Consider the following 19,147-nt stretch of genomic DNA (forward strand, 5'->3'; position numbering starts at 1 on the left):
ACCTCACAAAGTCTTGGCCCAATGCCCAACGGTTCTGCTGTTAAACCAAGCAAAAAAAAGTTAGGGGCATCATGCTCCGGACCCAGCAAGTCACATTCAAAGTGCAAACTCCGATATGGTATCTGTTTGCCACAGTGGAGACAATTATTCATTTTCTCTAACATTAGTCAAATGTTACATTAAAGGCTCCCCAGTGGGGTACTTCACTTTCTGGTGTCTTCTTTCTTGGGTGTGGTCCGCACCACCAGCACTTTGCTTTGGCTCCTACGGCAGGGTCATGGCGACAGCCTACTTCCCTTAAACCCAAGTACAGTGACGTTGGATAGGGCATCTGACAATCCCAAGAGGAGGAGGGAAACTATTCTCTGATAGTCAGGACCGCCAAGGGGTTTCACTGCCAGAAATCCAACAAGTTAAGACTGCAACACTGAAAAACCAAGAACATCTACATGTCATTAAGTTTCAAACAAAAACTGTACTCAAGTCTTCCTCATACAAGCAGCTCCTTTCCAACTTACCCAAATAAAATATTTTCCCAAAACACCGTCAACAATAAAACTACTTACTATTCCAAATCTGTTCCAAGTTTGACAGCTACGTCCTCATATTCCTGACGATTTTTAGCTATGAGTTCAGGACAGCCCAAACAAGTTAACTGTGAGGCAGCAACTCGTGAAGCAAGAGTTTCTCCTAAATATAAAAAACAAATGTCATAGGTACAATGCTCAATACATAAAATAACTGTAGTAACATTTTAATGTTAAACAAATTTTCTTAACTTCAGATAAAACAAAATAAATCAAAAGGAAAGCACTTATGCTTACTTATATTTTTGGACATATCAACAGCACAATTTCAGCAAAATGAACAGTATAAAGGCAAGACACCAATACCATCCTCCAGCTATTTTTTTGGACTCTGGGGGAGAGACTTGGGTCACCAACTGTGCTTCAAAAGGGCACAGCCTCGCCCGAGACATACGAGGAGGCAACTCCATGAAATGACAAGCAGGGTACCTCCTTCTACAATGGTACTTCACTTTCTGGGATCAGTTATTACCTTCTGGAGTGGGGCCTGAGGGAGGGAGCCTACACTACTGCACTGATCTTATGTGAACTTGTATCGATACTGTGAACATGCTCACACAACTGTATTATTCTTCATTACTGCTACAGTGAGATTTCGCACATACAGGAGAATATTACAGCAATACAGCTGAACTAGAACCTCTGCACGTGAGGGAGCACAAAGGCCCTGCTAGACTGCAATGGCAAAACTTGTCCAGCTCCTGGAAAATATGCCTACAAAAGATGCAAACAAAGTTCATGTAGCTGCTTCACAGAAGCTGACAAACATCACAGAAAGAGAGCTGTTGCAATCCCCAGCCCATTTAACCACATAAATGAAGTTTGCATACAAACATGTTCACCTTGTTTCCCTGTTTTGAAGGTGACCACACTGGTCAGTCTTCCTAAAATCCTTGGTCTCATCTAAGTACCACAGAAAGTGCCTATTTACATTCAGGAGATAAAGCATCTTTGAAAGACTTACAAGTACGACTTGGTTAACAGCCATTTCCAGTACTGCACATGACAAAGAAAGGGTTGGTTCTAAGGGCTAACACTGTCCTTGTAGAATATCTATGCACATAAATGTTTGTAGTTCAGATTCCAGGCAGAGATGTCAGCAAATAACCAGTTTACGAAAAACTTAAGTCTCATGATGATGCAGTGGTCTGCTAGATGGTCTCAAATACAAGTTGAACTTCGGAAATTACTAATGGTGAATAGTCAACACTGGGTCCCAAAAGAAAAAATACAGTTGTGTACACTTATAAGTTTAGATGCTCGAATGTACTCACTGTTGCAGTCCTGACTTGTGGGATTTCCTGCTATGGAAGCCCTTGGCTGACCCAACTACCAGAATAAAAATCTCCCTCCTCCTAGGCTGGCAGATACCCTACCCTGATGTCAGTATGCTCAGGCATGAAGGGAGGCAGCAGTTGCCATGACATCATATTTTTCTTGCTCCTTAGAAGGTAGGAGCTCCCAGGATGAAATTTAAGCAAGGGACAAAGGCAAGGCAAGGGGGAAGGAGAATGGAAAAGACTGCAACAGGGAACACACTAACATCTACATTTATGGTAAATGTGCACAACTGTACTATGTCCATGTTTCACTGTTGCAGTCCTGACTTGTGGGATGATTCCCAAAGCTGAGATGAGGGTGGAATGATAATTATGGTAAAGAGTATGCCCTGCGAGATAGCATTGCCAAATCCAGCTTTAGACTTGGAGAAAGCAGATAAATGACCATGTTTGATAAAGGTATGCACAGATGACCAAGTAGTAGCTTCCAAAATGTCTTTGGCATGCACACCTTTCAGGAAGGCAGCAGAAGTAGAAGTGTCTCTGGTGGAGCGAATCCTTACAGAAGTAAGAGGTTTTTTTTGCCATGCTGGTTGTAACAAAAGGAAATACGCTGAGAGATCCATTTGAAGATAGCCTGTTTGGAAACTGGTTTCCCTTCAGAGAGAGTCAAAGGAAACAGAGCTGGTCTGATTTCCTGTAAGATTTAGTTCTGTCAAAATAGTAGCAAAGCTGTCTATGCACATCCAGGTAGCGAAGGAACCCCACCCCGTTCTGAGGCTTGGGGAAGAAGGTGGGCAAGTGTATGGCTTGATTCAAGGATGAGTCTATAACCACTTTGGGCATAAAAGAAACTGAAGTAAAACTCTGTCTGGGTGGAATACGAGATATGGTTCCACTGCAATGACAGCTTTTTCTCAGAGATGCTTCTAGCTGAGGTGATAGCCAGTAAAAGGGCAGTTTTCCGGGTTAAGAATTTTAACTCAGCAGCAGCTGCTGGTTCAAAGAGGGGTAGCATCAATTTTTCTGTGACAAACTGAGGTCCCATGGAGCAGTGGGCTGTCTCCTGAGGTGTCTGATATGGACCACTCCCCTAAGGAACTGTTTCATCAGGGGGTGAGAAAAGATAGGAGGAAGAACAAGAATGTGGGCTGAAAGCGAAGAGGCGTGACACTTGATGGAAAAGGACAGGCCTCTGTCAACCAGCATAGCCAAGTAATATAAAATGGGAGAGAATGGAATTGTGGCCTTGCTGCTGACACCAAATAAAGAACGTTTTCCATTTGGGTCAGTATGATTTCCTAGTAATAGGCCTTCTAGCCTATTTGAGGATGTCTTAAACTTGTCTGCTTAGGGAAGGCTCAGAGTGGTACTTTGAGGAATTATCCAGGCTGAGAGTTTGAGAGTCTGCACGTTGGGATGCACACACCTTCCCTTCACTGAGTCAGAAGGTCCAGCCTCTGAGGTAACTGCCACAGTAGCAGAGGATACCAGTGCTGCCTAGGCCAGTCTGTGGCTATCAGGATGACCCTTGGGTCTTCTTCCCAGATTCTTAGGAGGACCCTTGGAAGAAGAGGCAAGGAAACTAATAAAATATTTTTTTCCTAGAACAGAATCTTTTCAGCTGAGCATTTGCTTTGGGGCAGAGAGGTCCATCTGTAGGGACCCCATTTGTGGGCTATGCCAAGAAATGTTTCCCCGATGCAGATGGCACTTGTGGGGATCCAGCAGATGTCGGCTGAGACTATCTGATGGAGTGTTTTGAGTCCCTAGGAGGAAATGTGCCACGAGGTGCAACCCCAGAAAGTGAGCCGTCTCCCAGACCTGCATCGCTAGATGACAAAGAGGGTAAGAGTGGGTGCTCTCCTATATATGTATCACATTATTGTGGTGTCTGTTTTGACAAGAAGGATCCCTGGTTTCCACTGAGCTTTGAAAGCCACTTGGCCCTTCTGCACTGCCATCAGTTCTTTCCATTTTATGTACTTGTGTCTGAACTGAGCTTCACATCTGCCCTGGGATTGAAGATGTTGGCAATGAGCTCCCCAGGCTGCCTCTGAAGCATCTGTGGTTCGAGTTTGGTCCTGAGGGATGATCCTGAAGGGGAGACCCAGCTTCCAGGCACATGCATGGTGGATTCAGGAAAGTTCTCCTGAGTGAAGGGACCAGTGGCATTTCTATCTCCAGGGACTGGGAGTGCTGGCACCACAGATTCTTGACGTATCAGTGAAGCTTCCTAATGTGCGGCCTGTCCAGAGGAATCATGAGGATACAAGAAGCCATGTAGCCTAATGCTCTGAGGAATTCCCTTGCTCATAGGCATTACCGCTGTATAATGCTTTAGAAATATTGCGTCAAGGAGACTACCTTTTCTGGAGGAAGGAAGGCCTTTTGAAGGGAAAAATACAGAAGAGCCCCCAGGAAAACTATCCTTGTGAATGGGTCTGTGTTGGATTTGCAGATATTTATGGTGAAACCCAAGGAGGTGAGGAGGGTCTGAGTGAAAGCCAAATCCTTGAGGAGCTTTGACTAACTTGTGGCTTGAATAAGGCAGTCAGCCAGTTTGGGGTAAATTTTGACTCCTTTTGTTCTGCAGAAAGCGATCACATGGGCTAAACACTAAGACCCTGGGAGCAGTAGAGCAGTGAAAAAGCCAAAGGGCAGTGCACAGAATTCAAAGTGACTGGTACTGCCCTGAAGTGAAGAAAACTTCTTCATAATTTCTCTACAGGAATGTGCAAGTAAGCATCTTTTAGGTCTAAAGTGACCATTAAAGGCCTGGGGAGCTAACATGGGAAGAAGTTTTATAAGGGTCAGCATTTTGAACTTTGGTATCAGGAGGAACTGATTAAGGATGAACTGATCCAGGAGAGGGTGCCAAGAGCCTCCGTTCTGGGAACCAGGAATAGAATGCTTTCCCTCTGACGATCTAGTATCCGTTCCACTGAACTCTGCAAGCACAGCCTGTAAGAATCTGGGAAATGGCCTCCTCTCTATGATTTTGTAGAACATCTGGGTTGAGTATCATGATGGCTCTTTGAAAGTCAGCTTGTAACCATGTGAGATGACCCTCAGAACCCACTTGTCTGAAATGAGGGGCCAGTTTTCTTTGAACAGGGATAGCCTTCCTCTTAGTCTTCCTTCCATGTTGTCGGGGGGGGGGGGGGGGGGGGGAGTCATTGCTGCTCTCTGCCAGGGCCCTGTGGCCTACAACTCCTCTGCTTGGGAGGTCCTGAGGGCCACTGGCTGGGCCTTTGTGATTGCTGCTGCCTTTGAGGCCTTTCCCTGCAAGGTTTTCTCTGGCTGCTTTTTGACTGAGGGGTAAAATACCACTGTTTAGAGGGGAAATTCCTAGTAAACCTGAGAGGCTGAACTTGAAGTCCTTGACAGTTTGCATAAATTTTGCTTTATTTTCCATCTTTTTTAGCACAGCCTCAGTCTTTGGCCCAAAAAGGAAGTCCGTATACAGGGAAGCATCTAGGAGTTTGGATATGACATGGTCTGGCAGGGTCTGTTCCCTAAGCCACACATGTCTTCTAATGGCAGAGCCAGATACAGCAGCTTGGTTAGAAGGCCTCCATTGCACCACAGCCACAGTGTAAAGAGTGTAAAGCTACCTGATAGCTGCAATGGCAAAGGTCCAACAGTTCCTTAACAATATTCCTGTCTTCCAGGGAAGAAATCTTTTGCTTAATTTTATCTAAAATACTTGGTTGGTATTTTACTATATGGAAGTGGCAAGTTAAGGGCGCTTATGGCAGATGTATAGACCTTTACAAGCCTATCCAGGACCCTGCTTTCCTTATCAGTAGGAAAAGGGTTTTTAGAAAAGCCGACCTTAGCTCCCTTGGGGCCTGGGGTAACAATCTCTGGGTCAACAGAGGGTTTTTCAAAGAGGTATTGATGTGAGTCAAGCACCCTGTAAAACCGGTCTGGTTTTCGAATGGCTGGAGGTAAGGAGTCTGGGTTCAGGGAAGAGTCCATAAAAACATCCTCTACCAACTCCAAAACAGGAAGACTAGCCAAAGGTTTGTATTCTTGGAGGTCAAGGAACTTCCTAACTCTCTTTTTAGATTGTGGGTATTCTTGTACATAGGAAATGTTTCTTCCTCATGGCATGGAGTGTTTCCCCAAAGGATATGACTTCAGGAGGTGAAGCTGAAGGCAGATTTCGCACAGAATAGGAGTCTTCACAGGAAGTGAGGAGAGGTCCTTCCTTAAAGACAGACCCCGCCTGGACAGAATCATCCGAATCAGGAGGTTCAGAGTTAACTTTTGGTGAGAGATCCCTCTTCCTTTCCCCTGGGGAAGGCTGCAAAGGGTGGGTTGCCTAGCTCTAAGCAGACAAGGTCCTCTGCTAACCTCACCAGGTCCTGTTGATAACCTGCTGGTAAGGCCTTGGCACAGGCCCGGAAGAAGAACTGTTCTTAAGAATAAAGTACAGCTGTGTACACTTACCATAAATGTAAATGTTCGAGTGTATTCACTGTTGCAGTCATCACATTTGGGTTATCTGCCTGCAGGTAACCCTCAGCCGGCCTGAATACCAGAGTCTTGGATTCCTGCATCAGATGCTGCCTCTTCTTCCATGACGTCAGGGGTATAAAACATGCAGCCGATGCCATTACATCAGTTTTTCTTGCCCCAGATGTCAGGTGTCCCCACAATGGGAAGCAATTATATGTTATGGTACACCTCCACCAAAAGACAAATACACCAGAAAGCTTAAATACACCGTACAAGAAGGAAAGGTAGAGCCAGGAGAAGTCAAGGGGCTGGATGGAGGGTAACCAGGACTGCAACAGTGAATACACTCGAACATCTACATTTATGGTAAGTGTACACAACTGTGCTATGTACTTCAAGTTTCACTGTTGCAGTCACCACATTTGGGTTGATTTCCAAAGCCAAGGAAGGGAGGAGGAAGTTATAGAGCATTAGGGCCAGCTATTAAGCCCTGCAAGACTGCAGTGGCAAAACCAGCTCTGGATTTAGAAAAAATAGGCATAAGGTATGTACAGAGCTCGAGGTAGCAGCTTCTAGGATGTCCCTGGTAGAGACTCCTCTGAGAAAGGCTGTAGAGGTAGATGCAGCCCTGGTAGAATGTGATCTTATCACCTGTGGGGTAGGTTTTCCATGGTGCTTACAGCAGAAATGAATGCAATGGGCTATCCATTTAAAAATGGTTTACTTGGAAATGGCCTTCCCCTCTGCCCCTGCAGCAAAGCTAACTAGCAGCTGTTCAGATTTTCTTGAAGCTTGGTCCTGTCCAAATAAAATCTAAGTTGTCTGTGCACGTCCAGAGAGTGCAGTATTCTTTCTCCTTTGTTTTGTGGATTAGGGAAAAAGTAGGCAAATGAATAGACTGATTTAGGGCCACACTAGACACCATCTTGGGCATAAAGAAAGGATTGGTCCTGAGAGAAACCTGTCTGCATGGAAGATCATGAAGGGTTCCACTGCCATAAGAGCCTGTAATTCAGACACTTCTAGCTGAAGTGATGGCTAGAAGGAAGGCTGTTTTCAAAGAAAGGAATTTCAACTCTACAGTTGCAGCTGGTTCAAAGGTATGGAAAGTGAGCTTTTCCAATACAAAGCTAAGGTCCCAGGCTGGAGAAGGGGCTCACCTGGGGGGGGGGGGGTTATATTTTTGGCCCCTCTAAGGAATTACTTTAGCAGGGGAAGAGAAAGAGGGGTGGCTCAATATTATTATGTACTGAAATGGCTGAGGCATGAATTTTAATTGACAAGAAGGATAGGCCCTTGTGGAGCATTTCTGTTACGTACTGAAGAATATGAGGTAAACTGGGCACCATTGTGCCCATCCCCTGAGTGTGGCTCCAGGAACATTATCTTTTCCACTTTCCAGCATAGGATTTTCTAGTACTAGGCCTCCTTGCCTCCAGAATGACATCTAGTACCTGCTTACTGAGAGATGCTATTGGAGAGCTCAAGGAATTCGCCAGGCTGCAAGGTTCAGGGTTTGAAGCAGAGGGTGCAGAATCTGGCCCGCCTGCTGGGACAGCAAGGAAGGGGTCTGAGGCATGTCATGGTTCCAGTAGCGTCATACAGCACAAGAGGGGATACCAGTGCTGGCCTGGCCAGTCTGGTGCAATCAGTATTGTCCTTGGCTTGTCCTGTTTGATCTTTTGCAGAACCTTCGAGAGGAGAGGCAGAGGGGAAAGGCATAAACTGAGAGGCTTTCCCAGGTAAAGGACAGGACATCCACTTTCCAGGCTTGACCGTGGGAAGTCCTTGTGCAGAATTTGCCCAACTTGTAGTTCTGAGGGGAGGTAAACAGGTCTACCTCTGGAGTCCTCCATTTGTTACTCAAAATGAATATTTTTGGTTCCAGTTTCCATTCGTGTGGGTCCATGAGATTTCTGCTTAGGTCGTCTGCCAGTGAATTTAGCTTGCCTGGCAGGAATTGAGCTTGCAGGTGCAACTGGTAGCTCAAGGCTGTGTTCCACAGAGCCATGGCTAGTCTGCAGAGAGGGTACGAGTGAGTTCCCCCCTGCTTTTTTATGTAGCACAAAACTGTGGTGTTTGTCTTTACCAATAATTGTCCTGGAAGAATGTGGTCTTTGAAGGCTGTCAGGGAATTCTGTACAGCTAACATTTCTGTTTGGTTGATATGCAGGTGCATCTATCTCGGGTTCCATTTGCCCTGAATGCACTCCCCTGCCAAGTGAGCCCCCCCATGCATAGTCAGATGCTTCTGCTGTTAGGGTTTGAGCAGCAGGGGGTAGAGTGAAAGGGAGCCCCTTGTTGTGGTAGCAGACCTCTGCCACCAAAGGAACTCTGTCTTTATACAAGGAAGGATAGGAATCATTGATTCCAGGTCCTGAGAATGTTGACACCATAGGCTTTTTAGATACCACTGTAGTTTCCTTATATGCATTCTTGCATATGGAATTAGTAGAATGCAAGAGGCCATGAACCCCAGGGCTTGCAAAATTTTCCTTGCAGATAGCTGGGTCTTTGTGGTTAATAGTTTGAAGTAGGCTGTCAAACTTGTTTCTCTGGAGTGAGGAAACCCATCTGGGAAGTTGTGTTCAAGCTTGCTCCCAGGAATACAATCTGTTGGCAGGGTACTAGGTGAGATTTCTTTTAGTTCATGGTGTACCCCAGAGAGGTTAGAAGTTTCTTTACGAATGCCAGATATTTTAATAGCAAGTCCTGGCTTTCTGCCTGAATCAGACAATCGTCTAAGTATGGGTATATATGAATTTTTCTCAGCCTCAAAAATGCAACGGCTGGAGCTAGACACTTTGTGAATACCCTGGGAACAGTAGATAAGCTAAAGGGAAGTGCAGAGAACTGATGGTGCATGGAGCCTGCCCTGAAGTGTAGGTATTTCCTGCAAGATTCCCTTATTGGTATGTGCAGGCAAGCTTCCTTTAAGTCTAAAGTTGCCAACCAGGCATCTTTGCCTAGCACAGGAAGCAGCTGTTGAAGTGTTAGCATTTTGTATTTTGGGATTACCAAAAAGGTGTTTAGAATAGAGAGGTCAAGGATAGGAAGGCAGGAGCTGTCTTTTCTGGGTACCAGGAAAAGTCTTGAATAAAAACCTTGTCCCCTTTCTTCTCCTGGGATAGGTTGAATAACCCTGACACTTAGAAGAGAGAGAACCTGCTGCTGGGCATCTGCCCACGGATTTGGGTGTAATTCTGGCCGACAGTTTGGCGTTGGTAGGGTGTGGAAGTGGAATCTGTATCTTTGGGAAACTATATTTAAAACCCATTTGTCCTGGGTAACTAGTTCCCATTTTTTTGCATGCAGGGCGAGCTTCCCTCCTAAGGGAGCAGGAAACTGAGCAAGGCTTGGAAGGGTTAAGGTTAAATCATTGCACCATTTTTCCGTAGGGGGTGCCTTACTACTCCCTGCTTTGGAAGTGGGAGCCCCCCCACTGCTTAGGCCTGTGTGTAGCCTGAGACTGTAACCTAGGTGGTCTGCTGCTCCTGGGTTTGGACTGAGAAAGCCTGGAAGAGACTGCAAAGGATCAATTCTTTGAAGGCCAATGCCTATTAAATCTGGGAGGCTGTACTTGCAGGAAATCTTAACAGTTTGCATAGATTTAGCTTTTTCCTCCATCTTTTTGAGTACTTCTGCTTTGTTGCCAAATAGGTGGTCTTGGTTTAAGACAGCATCCAATAATTTAGCTTTAACATGATCTGGCAAGTTTTGTTCCTTAAGCCAAGCATGCCTTCTAAGTACAGACCCAGTAACAGCAGCCCTGCAAGATGCTTCTAGAGAGTCAAAACCACACTGCAAAGTATGTTTACCACCTTGTTCTGCAGAATGCATTACATCCTGTAATTCTTTGTGTTCAGCACAGTCAGGAATCAACATAATTTTCTGTTTAAGTAGTCCCATAATATGCTGCTGGTAAACATATGAAACTGGCAATTTAAAGCCCTAATGGCCAAAGTAGCAGAAGTGTATACCTTCTTACCCCATCTGTCCAAGGTTCTAGAATCTCTATCAGGAGGGGTAGAATTTTTGGCAGCAGTAGCCTTAATGCCCTTTGGTCCTTGGGAAATGGTCTCTGGATCTGCAGTAGGATTCTTGAAGAGGAACTTGTGAGAGTCAGGTACTCTGTAATACCAATCAGGTTTTCTGGGAGCTGGAGGTAAAGTGCCTGGGGTCAGGCTAGATTCCAAGAAAGCATCATCTACAATGTCCAGAACAGAAGGGATCGCTAAAGGCCTGTGTTGAGGGAGTAGTAAGAACTCCCTAAGCCTCTTTTTGGAGTCAGAGTAATCCTGGCTTTCCCAGCGGAAATGTTCCCTAAGAGTGTGGCAAGGTTTCACCACAAGAAAAATCTTCTGGAGGGGAAGCAAAGGGAATGGAATCCTCTGCATCAGAATCCTCATAGGTAGATAAGGGGAAATCCTGGTAATTAGAAGCAGCAGAAGAATCAGAAGGAAAATCAGTTCTAGGTCTCTTAGAGGGGGGAAGGCTGGCTTCCCCTAATTAAGGTAATAAGGTCTTCAGCCATTCTAAACATTTGTTTTTTAGGCATATGGGCCTGACCATGTGGTTTGGACTTCTGTTTTCTAGGCGTGGTGCGAGTTTTAGGCCTGGATGAAGAAGATGGCGTCTGTTTAAAATGCAAGTCTGTAGGCCTGAATACACCCTCAGAAGCCGGTGCCTGCACAGCGGCTCCGGACCCATCCAAGGTAGAGACATCCGCAGGTTCCACAGTTGAAGCAGCATCTTGCGGCATACCGGACTCCAAATGGCTCTCAGTAGAGGCCTGCGAATGTGAAGTAGTGGGTAATCAAGGGCTGTGAAAGCGCCTCACTGAGTACCGGTGGACTGTCGACTAGCTTAACAGAAGCATCATCGGCAGTTTTGGACCTATGCAGTCTATCTTTATCCTTATGTTTTTTCGGAAGATTGGTAGTCTGATGGCTTACCGAAGCCATTTCGGAGTACAGCTACCGAGTACCAAAATAATTTGCTGCAAATACAGCCCGACGACGAATAGTTCGGAGGTTGAACAAGGCACAAAACCGATAGCGAGGGACGTCGTGGTCTGGGCCTAAGCAGGGAATGCAGTACAAATGAAAATCTTTATGCGGTATTTGCTTTCCACAGGTAACACAAGTGTTAACTTTTACTGACATCGGTTGGAGCATGAAGAGAGATACCCAATAGCATACTTAACTTTTTTTTTTTAGAAGACTTCATTTCTGAAACTAGAAAATGAAAATTTCAGGAGTCGGACGACAAGTACTTGCGAACTGCTTCTGCTTCGGGCACCGCACGGCAAGAAAGACTAATGCAATGGCGTCGGCTGCATGTTTTATACCCCTCATGACATGACGTCATGGAAGAGGAGAGAGCTTCCGATGCAGAAATCCAAGACTCTGGTATTCAGGCCAGCTGAGGGCAACCTGCAGGCAGATAACCCAAATTTGATGACTGCAACAGTGAAACACGAAAAACATCTTTTGGTTTGGGCTTAAGTCTGCCATCTGGACACCAGTCTCCTTGTAAGTTAGAGCTGATGCAGGCTGATGCCTCAAAGGAACGTTGCCAGTGCAAAAATTGCTCATCAGAAGTCAAGGTCTGATGGGAGACTCCAGACCCAACCGACGAACTGAAAGCCAAGACCTGTGTATAAGCAGAACGACCAGACTGCATAGAGGACTGTGCCACCACCTTGGTTGCAGAAGGGGGCTGCAAAAGTGCCTTGCCTTCCTCAGTAATAAACTCAGGGGGTCTGGCAGACAGTGAACTGGTGTCATCCAAGGCCCTAAGCTTGGGTCTTTTTTCCTTATCTTTATTGTGTGTAGAGAGCACTACCTCGGGACGACCGGCAGATGCCACTGAGTCATGCAAGGAAGATTGTACACTAAAATGCCTAGCTAAGATTTCGGTCCTATGCCTGATGGTCCTAGAATTGAAATTTGCACAAAAATGACTATTAGGGATGTCGCGATCTGGGCAGGGAACACACAAAGTATAAAAGTCTTGGTGTGCGATTTGTATACCATAGCGAAGATAACAGTTAACCTTGTATGACATGAGTTAAGGAAGAAAAAGTGCTCCCCAATGGTATACTTAGCTTTAGAAGACATCACTCTGGTGCAGATCGACTGACGCACTGAAACATGCTTCAGGCTCCGACAGCAACAAAGACTAATGTCATGGCACAGGCTGGCTCCCATTATGCCTGAGCATACTGATGTCAGGGTAGGAAGTCTGTCAGCCCAGGAGGAGAGAGATTTAAACTCTGGTAGTCGGGCCAGCCAAGGACTTCCACAGCAGGAAATCCCACAAGTCAGGACTGCAACAGTGAAACACAGAGAACATCAAGCAGAGATGTGCTGAAGTGTATAAAAATAGAAGTTATGTTCTTACCATAACGTTCCATGTTAGTTGTCTTCTTCTCGCCTTCTTCTTGCTGGATGGGTTCGGAGCCGACCTCGGCCCGACTGCCACTCTAAAAGCTCGAGAGTTGGTTCCACCGGCTCGAGGCTCCCCTTATATCCCACAATGCTAGGCGAGAGTTACCTCAGATCTCGTTTGTAAGCTAACCCCAGCTTATAATAGTAACAGAATAACTCTAAACAGAGTCCACCTCTAACAACAGGAAGAAAGAAGGGTGACCTACATCCTGATCCAGGAAATATGCACAACAGCATATGCCTAAGAAAGAGGTGGTAGAAAGAGAGGTCACGATCACAACTCCTCTAGGTCTGTCCAGGCCAGGGGGAAGGAGGGTGGGACGCAAGCAGAAGGCGAGAAGAAGACAACTAACATGGAACGTTATGGTAAGAACATAACTTCTATATGTTAAGTTGTCTATCTCGCCTTCATTCTTGCTGGATGGGACAGCGTCCTAGCACCTTGTCCCGGTGGCCTAACGGAACAGACTCCTGAGAACAGTGGAACCAAAATTAGCTCTATGCCTAGAAGCTAAATCCAACTTATAATGAGAAATAAAAGTGTGAGGAGTAGCCCAAGTAGCCGCTGCACAAATGGTGTCAATAGGCAGTCTGTCTTGGAAGGCTAAAGAAGTAGCCAAAGCTCTGGTGGAATGGGCTTTAGGTTTATTAGGCAATTTTTGTTGTCTAATTTCATATACCAGGGAAATCAAAGATGTTAGCCATCTGGATAATGATACCTTAGAAACTGAAAGTCCCTTTCTGCTTTCCGCATAGGAGACAAACAGCTGATCAGATTTTCTGAATTGTTTTGTTCTATCCAAGTAGTACCTCAATTGACTATGAACATCCAGGCAGTGTAATTTTTGTTCAGACCTATTGGAATACTCTGGAAAAAAGACAGGGAGGTCAATGCTTTGGTTTAGATTTGATGTCGAGACCACCTTAGGCAAAAAGGACGGGTTAGTTCGTAAGGATACTCTGTCCTTATGAAACAAAAGATAAGGAGGACGACAACTGAGTGCTTGAAGCTCTGAAACTCTTCTAGCTGATGTAATAGCTACCAGAAAAAGAGTTTGCCATGATAACAATTTCAAGGAACAGGAAGCTGCAGGTTCGAAAGGGGAAAGAATCAAAGAAGCAAGAACTAAATTTAGGTCCCAAGGAGAAGGAGGATTTCTTATAGGAGGTCTGAGAAGAAAAACTCCTTTCAAAAAGGCTTTGCAAAGTTTGTGGGACATTAGGGCAGATTCAGAAATACCCACATGGAAGTTAGAAATAGCTGCCAATTGAACCTTAAGTGTAGATGGAGATGAACCTGCATGGAAGAGTTCAGCTAGAAAATCAAGGACTAGTTGGATGGAAGCGGTGAAAGGATCTATGTCCTTTCCTTGTGCCCAATATGAGAAGCGTTTCCACTTACTCAAATAAATCTTCGAGTGGAAGATTTATGGGAAGCTATCAATATATCTCTAACAGAGTGAGATAATTGAGGAAGCCTGGCTACGGTTGGAACTGGAGGAACCAAGCAGTGAGGTTCAGAGAGGGAGGGAGCGATGAAACTGACCCGACTGATGGATCAAAAGATCTGGAACTAGGTCCAGATTCCACGGTCGCTCAAGAGAAAACGATGTAGAAAGGGGAACCACACTTGTCGAGGCCAGTAAGGAGCAATGAGGATCAAGGATGCCTTCTGAGCGATAGCTTTCTGAATTACTTGAGAGATCAGTGGGAAAGGAGGGAATGCATACAGAAGTCCCCGGGCCAAACTTGGACTAGAGCGTCTCTGCTGGGTTGGCCTGGTAAAGGGAATAGAGTGAAAAATTCTCTGCACTTGCTGTTTTGGGGAGTAGCAAAAGATCGCAGCAAGGCTGACCCCACTTGAGAAAAATTTCTCTCACTACAGAGTCTTTCAGAGACCACTCGTGAGGCATGAGAATAGCTCTTCTCAACTTGTCCGCAATATGATTGGACTTCCGGGATGTGCGTTGCTATCAGAAAACGCTGAGAAGAAATCGCCCATTGCCACAGTCTGAGTGCTTCTCGACACAGGGGTATGATCTGGTTCCGCCTTGTTTGTTGATGTACCACACTACAGACATATTGTCTGTCTGGATTGCAATTGTTCCCAAGGGAAGAGAGTCTTGAAGGGCTTGCAACGCTAAAAGCACTGCTCTCATCTCCAGAACATTTATGTGCAAGTGGCATTCGCTTGGTTGCCATGTGCCCTGGACTGTCCTGCCCTGATAATGCCCCCCCCACCCGATCAGGGAGGCATCCGTTGTCAGTGTAGCAACCGGAGGAGGTGGAACAAAGGGTCTTCCCGACAGGAGCTGGGGGGAAGACATCCACCACATGAGATGCTTTTGCACGCCTGCGTGATCACAATGGTGTGAGACATTGGAAGTTCCTGGTATGACCATTGAGTAAAAAGCATCCACTGAAGGATCCGCATGTGGTATCTGGCTAATGGAAGGAGAGGTATGGCCGCTGCCATGATTCCCAACACCTTTAGAACTAACCTGGCTTTGATTCTGTTGTTGTTGAGAAGGAGTGATACCAATTTGTGAATGTCTGATATCCTTTGGTGTGTTAGCCTTGCAGACATGTTTATAGTATCTAGATTTGCGCCTATGTAGGTAATAGTACAACAAGGCGACAAAACAGACTTTTCGCAATTTATTGAAATACCCAGTTTTTGACAAACGCGAAAAGTATAATCTCTGGCCATCAGGAGGAGATGCTTGGTGGGAGCTGTGAGGAGCCAGTCGTCCAAATATGGAAACACCTGGAATCCTTGTTGTCTCAGGTGAGAAGCTACCACTGCCATGCATTTGGTAAACACCCGGGGGGCAGTGGTGAGACCAAAGGGCAGGGCCCTGAACTGAAAATGACTGGTTCCCAGCCTGAAGCGGAGGAATCTTCTGGAGCGTCTGTTCATTTTTATGTGATAGTACGCATCCCGAAGGTCTATACAGCACATCCAGTTTCCTTTGCCCAAAAGGGGCAGGATGGATTGCAGCGTGACCATCCGAAATCTTGTTTTCTTGACTGATTTGTTCAAGACACTGAGATCCAATATCGGTCTCCAGTCCCATGTTTTCTTTGGAACTAAAAAGAACCTTGAGTAGATTCCGGATCCTTGTTGGTCTGCTGGCACTGGCTGAATTGCTCTTTTTGCAAGCAGTTTTGAAATTTCCAAAGCTGCTAGATCCCTTTGAGCGGGTGGAACATCTGGAAGGGATTTTTTTGACTGATTTGGAAAGCGAAGAAAGGGGATAGAATAGCCTTCAGAAATGATGGACTGTACCCATTTGTCTTGAGTCAGGGATAGCCAGGCTTCTGGGTACAGTGACAATCTTCCCCGACTGCCTCCGAAGATGGTCAGTCGGGCAACACCTCAGGGATGCTGAAAGGGCTTGTCAGGAACGGCTTCCCGATTGCCCTGGTTCTGCGGACCCCCCCTGCCCCTAGGGCGACGTCTACCATTGTTATTCCCACCTCTGCCTTTGGTAGGAAAACGACTCTGTCGTCAGGCGAAGTCCCTTGAGATTGTTTACGGAACCACATCTTTCCACCCTTCTGGCCTTTGGGGTAAGGCCTGGAAGGAGTCGAAAACGGACTCCGGCGGCAGAAAGGGTCTTGCCATCAGTCTCGCACCTAGTCAGGGTTTCTTTCACTTGAGGACCAAAGAGAGATGATCCATCAAAAGGGGAGTTTGTGAAAGACGTCTTGAAAGGGTCCGCAAAATTGCATAGCCGCATCCAGGCGTGCCTACGTAAGGCCACACCTGTCCCTGCGGCTCTGCTCGCTCCATCAGCCGCGTAAGAAAGGAGGCGCATGGAGGAGTTGGATATGAAATTAAGGGTAGCCAGCTGCGTGTTCATCTTGTCTTGGAAACCCGCAGCTGTAGGATCCTTTAACATTTCACTCGCTTCCTTGATCAAGTCCCTTTGAAGACGAGTGAAATGGCACAGATAGTTCAGCGAACGCATGGTAAATGTCGCTGAGGAGAACATCCGCTTCCCGTACCTATCCATGGACCTAGATTCCTTGTTAGGTGGATGGACAGGTACTGAAGGATCAGCCAGTTCCTTCTTTGTGGCAGCAGCTACCACCATAGCATCCACAGAAACTCCTTTTGTTAAAAATTGCTTGTCTGCTGGAGCTGTGATGAACTTAGGGGGTCTCCTGGGAGTGGGGTCCACTGAATCAGGAGCCATCCATGCCTTCTTAGCAACCACCTGCATGAGGGGGTCGAAGGGAGGGGACACCCAGGAGGTGGAAGGACGAGAGCCAAACGCCTCAAGATACACAGATTCGTCCTCCGAAGGGTTGAGGGCTGGCCAATTTCCCCTCTGTTTCAGGATCTCCAGAATGTCTGCAAAAGAGACATCTTCAGAAGGGGAACGGGGGGGAACCCTCAGAATCATCCAAATCTGTGTCTGACGTGATGGACTCAGGTGAGTCAATGTGTTTCCTCTTACACTTCCTCTTCCGAGGGGGCTCTTCTGCCAAATCAGGGAGGCCTCGAAGAGGATGAAATCCCACAGGGGCTCCTGAGGAGCTGGCTCTCTGTGGTCCGGGATGAGGGAGTGAGTCGACTTACCCTGAGGCAGCATAGAGGGAGGGGCGGACGGAGACGAGTGTGGAGTAGAGCCAGGCTCTAACACACTCCGCATGACCTCGAATGCACCCCTGTCAGGCAGAGCCAGAGGTCCCCGCTCCGAGGAGCTAAGAACCCCCCTCGGCACCGACAGTGATGGCTCCGAGGCCGATGTTGGAGCCGAACTCACCAGCCGAAGCCCGAGAGGGAGAGGGGGTCGGACAAGGGTCCGATGCCACTCACCCTCGGAGCCGACGAGGGAAGTCCGGCGCCGAGATTCTTCCAAAGAAGAAAATGGAGCCGAAGACAATTGTATCGGCTCCGACGTAATCACAGTCTCGGTTCCGACGCGACCCGGCCCGAAGTCACGAGAGTCGAAGGAGGAAAATGTTGATGGACGGGGCCAGGCATCGACTGATGAGTCGGGCTCTGAAGCATCTGGGCTAGTGCCTCGGACTTAAGTAGTCGACTCACTACCCTCTGAAGGTCATGATCCGACAGCCTCGATGACCTAGAGGAGTGAGACCTTTGGCTCCGTTCAGACAGCAGGGGAGATCCTGGAGCCGAATGAACGGAGCCAAGAGATGGTGACCTGGACCTCTTCCTAGTTGTCGGCTCCGAAGGTCTGGTCGGAGCCGACACGGAACTCAATAACCTCGGCCCGCCGAGCAGGGAGCCACAGAAACTGTGGACTGAGACTTATCGGCTCCAGCCGGAGCCGATAAAGGCAAAGGTTGAGAAACCTGAGGTCTCGGCTCAGAAGTCGGAGCCAAGACCTAGATGCCTTAGAGGGCTTCCTGTTGAAACAGACAGGGAATCCTCTGGCTTCAGTAAGCCTCTAAGAATTAATTTATTTTTCTTTCCTGCAGGACCCTGGGGCTGAAGCCATGGCACACAGCACAGGAGTCCTGCAGGTGCAAAGGCCCCAGACAATAGACACAAGAAGTGTGAGCGTCTGTCAGAGACATTTTCTGACAGCACGCATCACACTTCTTGAATCCGGAGACGTTTGCTTCTTTAGACATTTTTGTCTGACAGGTGTACACAAACACGCACACAAACACACAAGTTATACCCTGTCAGGTAAACACAATAAAATTAGTAGTAATACTAGTAATTTAAAACTACAATAAAAACACACACACTCCACTAGGGAAGGGAAGGCCTAGGCCCAAGGGAAGAACCAAAGGTTCTTGGGGAAAGAAACGGAAAAATTTAGGGTAGGGAATAAAGTTTTCTAACCTACACTAACTAAGTAAGAATATTAACTTAAAGGGGTTTTAAAGACTAATTTTCACAAGAAAAATAGTACTCACCAGGAACCGGTAGAAACAACCAACCTCGAAGCTGTAGCGGCAAACGAGATCTGAGGTAACTCTCGCCTAGCATTGTGGGATATAAGGGGAGCCTCGAGCCGGTGGAACCAACTCTCGAGCTTTTAGAGTGGCCGAGTCGGAGCCGAGGTCGGCTCCGAACCCATCCAGCAAGAATGAAGGCGAGATAGACAACTTAACATTAAAAGTTAGACAAATGAAGGCTTACTCCTCACTGAAGTGGATCCTGTTGGATTAACACCAGGTTGAAAATCTGGTTCACTTTACAAAGCAAAATGTTTGAACATGCTGCTTCTTATGGGACCTGCTAGACCACTGGAGAAAAAAAGTTTCACTGGGGAATTGCAATGCTACCTTCAAGGCAAACAGGTCTTACTGCTGTGTGAATAGATTGGCTCAAGTTAAACTGTGAAACCACTGTAAGCATAAAAGGATTTGCTGT

At 46.6% G+C, this 19,147-nt stretch overlaps 1 protein-coding gene across 1 annotated transcript in view; it reads right to left on the reverse strand.

The window, feature by feature from the left end:
* Positions 1–19,147, reverse strand: part of OGT (O-linked N-acetylglucosamine (GlcNAc) transferase) — a 2,411,396-nt gene that overhangs the window by 22,643 nt on the left and 2,369,606 nt on the right. Inside the window, exon 21 of the mRNA XM_044057256.1 lies at positions 567–690. Within this exon, the coding sequence (XP_043913191.1) occupies positions 567–690 (124 nt within the window). The remainder of the gene's footprint in view (positions 1–566; positions 691–19,147) is intronic.

This window comes from Protopterus annectens, chromosome 15.part0 (genome assembly GCF_019279795.1).
Source record: "Protopterus annectens isolate FY-2018-M chromosome 15.part0, PAN1.0, whole genome shotgun sequence".
Lineage (NCBI taxonomy): Eukaryota > Metazoa > Chordata > Ceratodontiformes > Protopteridae > Protopterus > Protopterus annectens.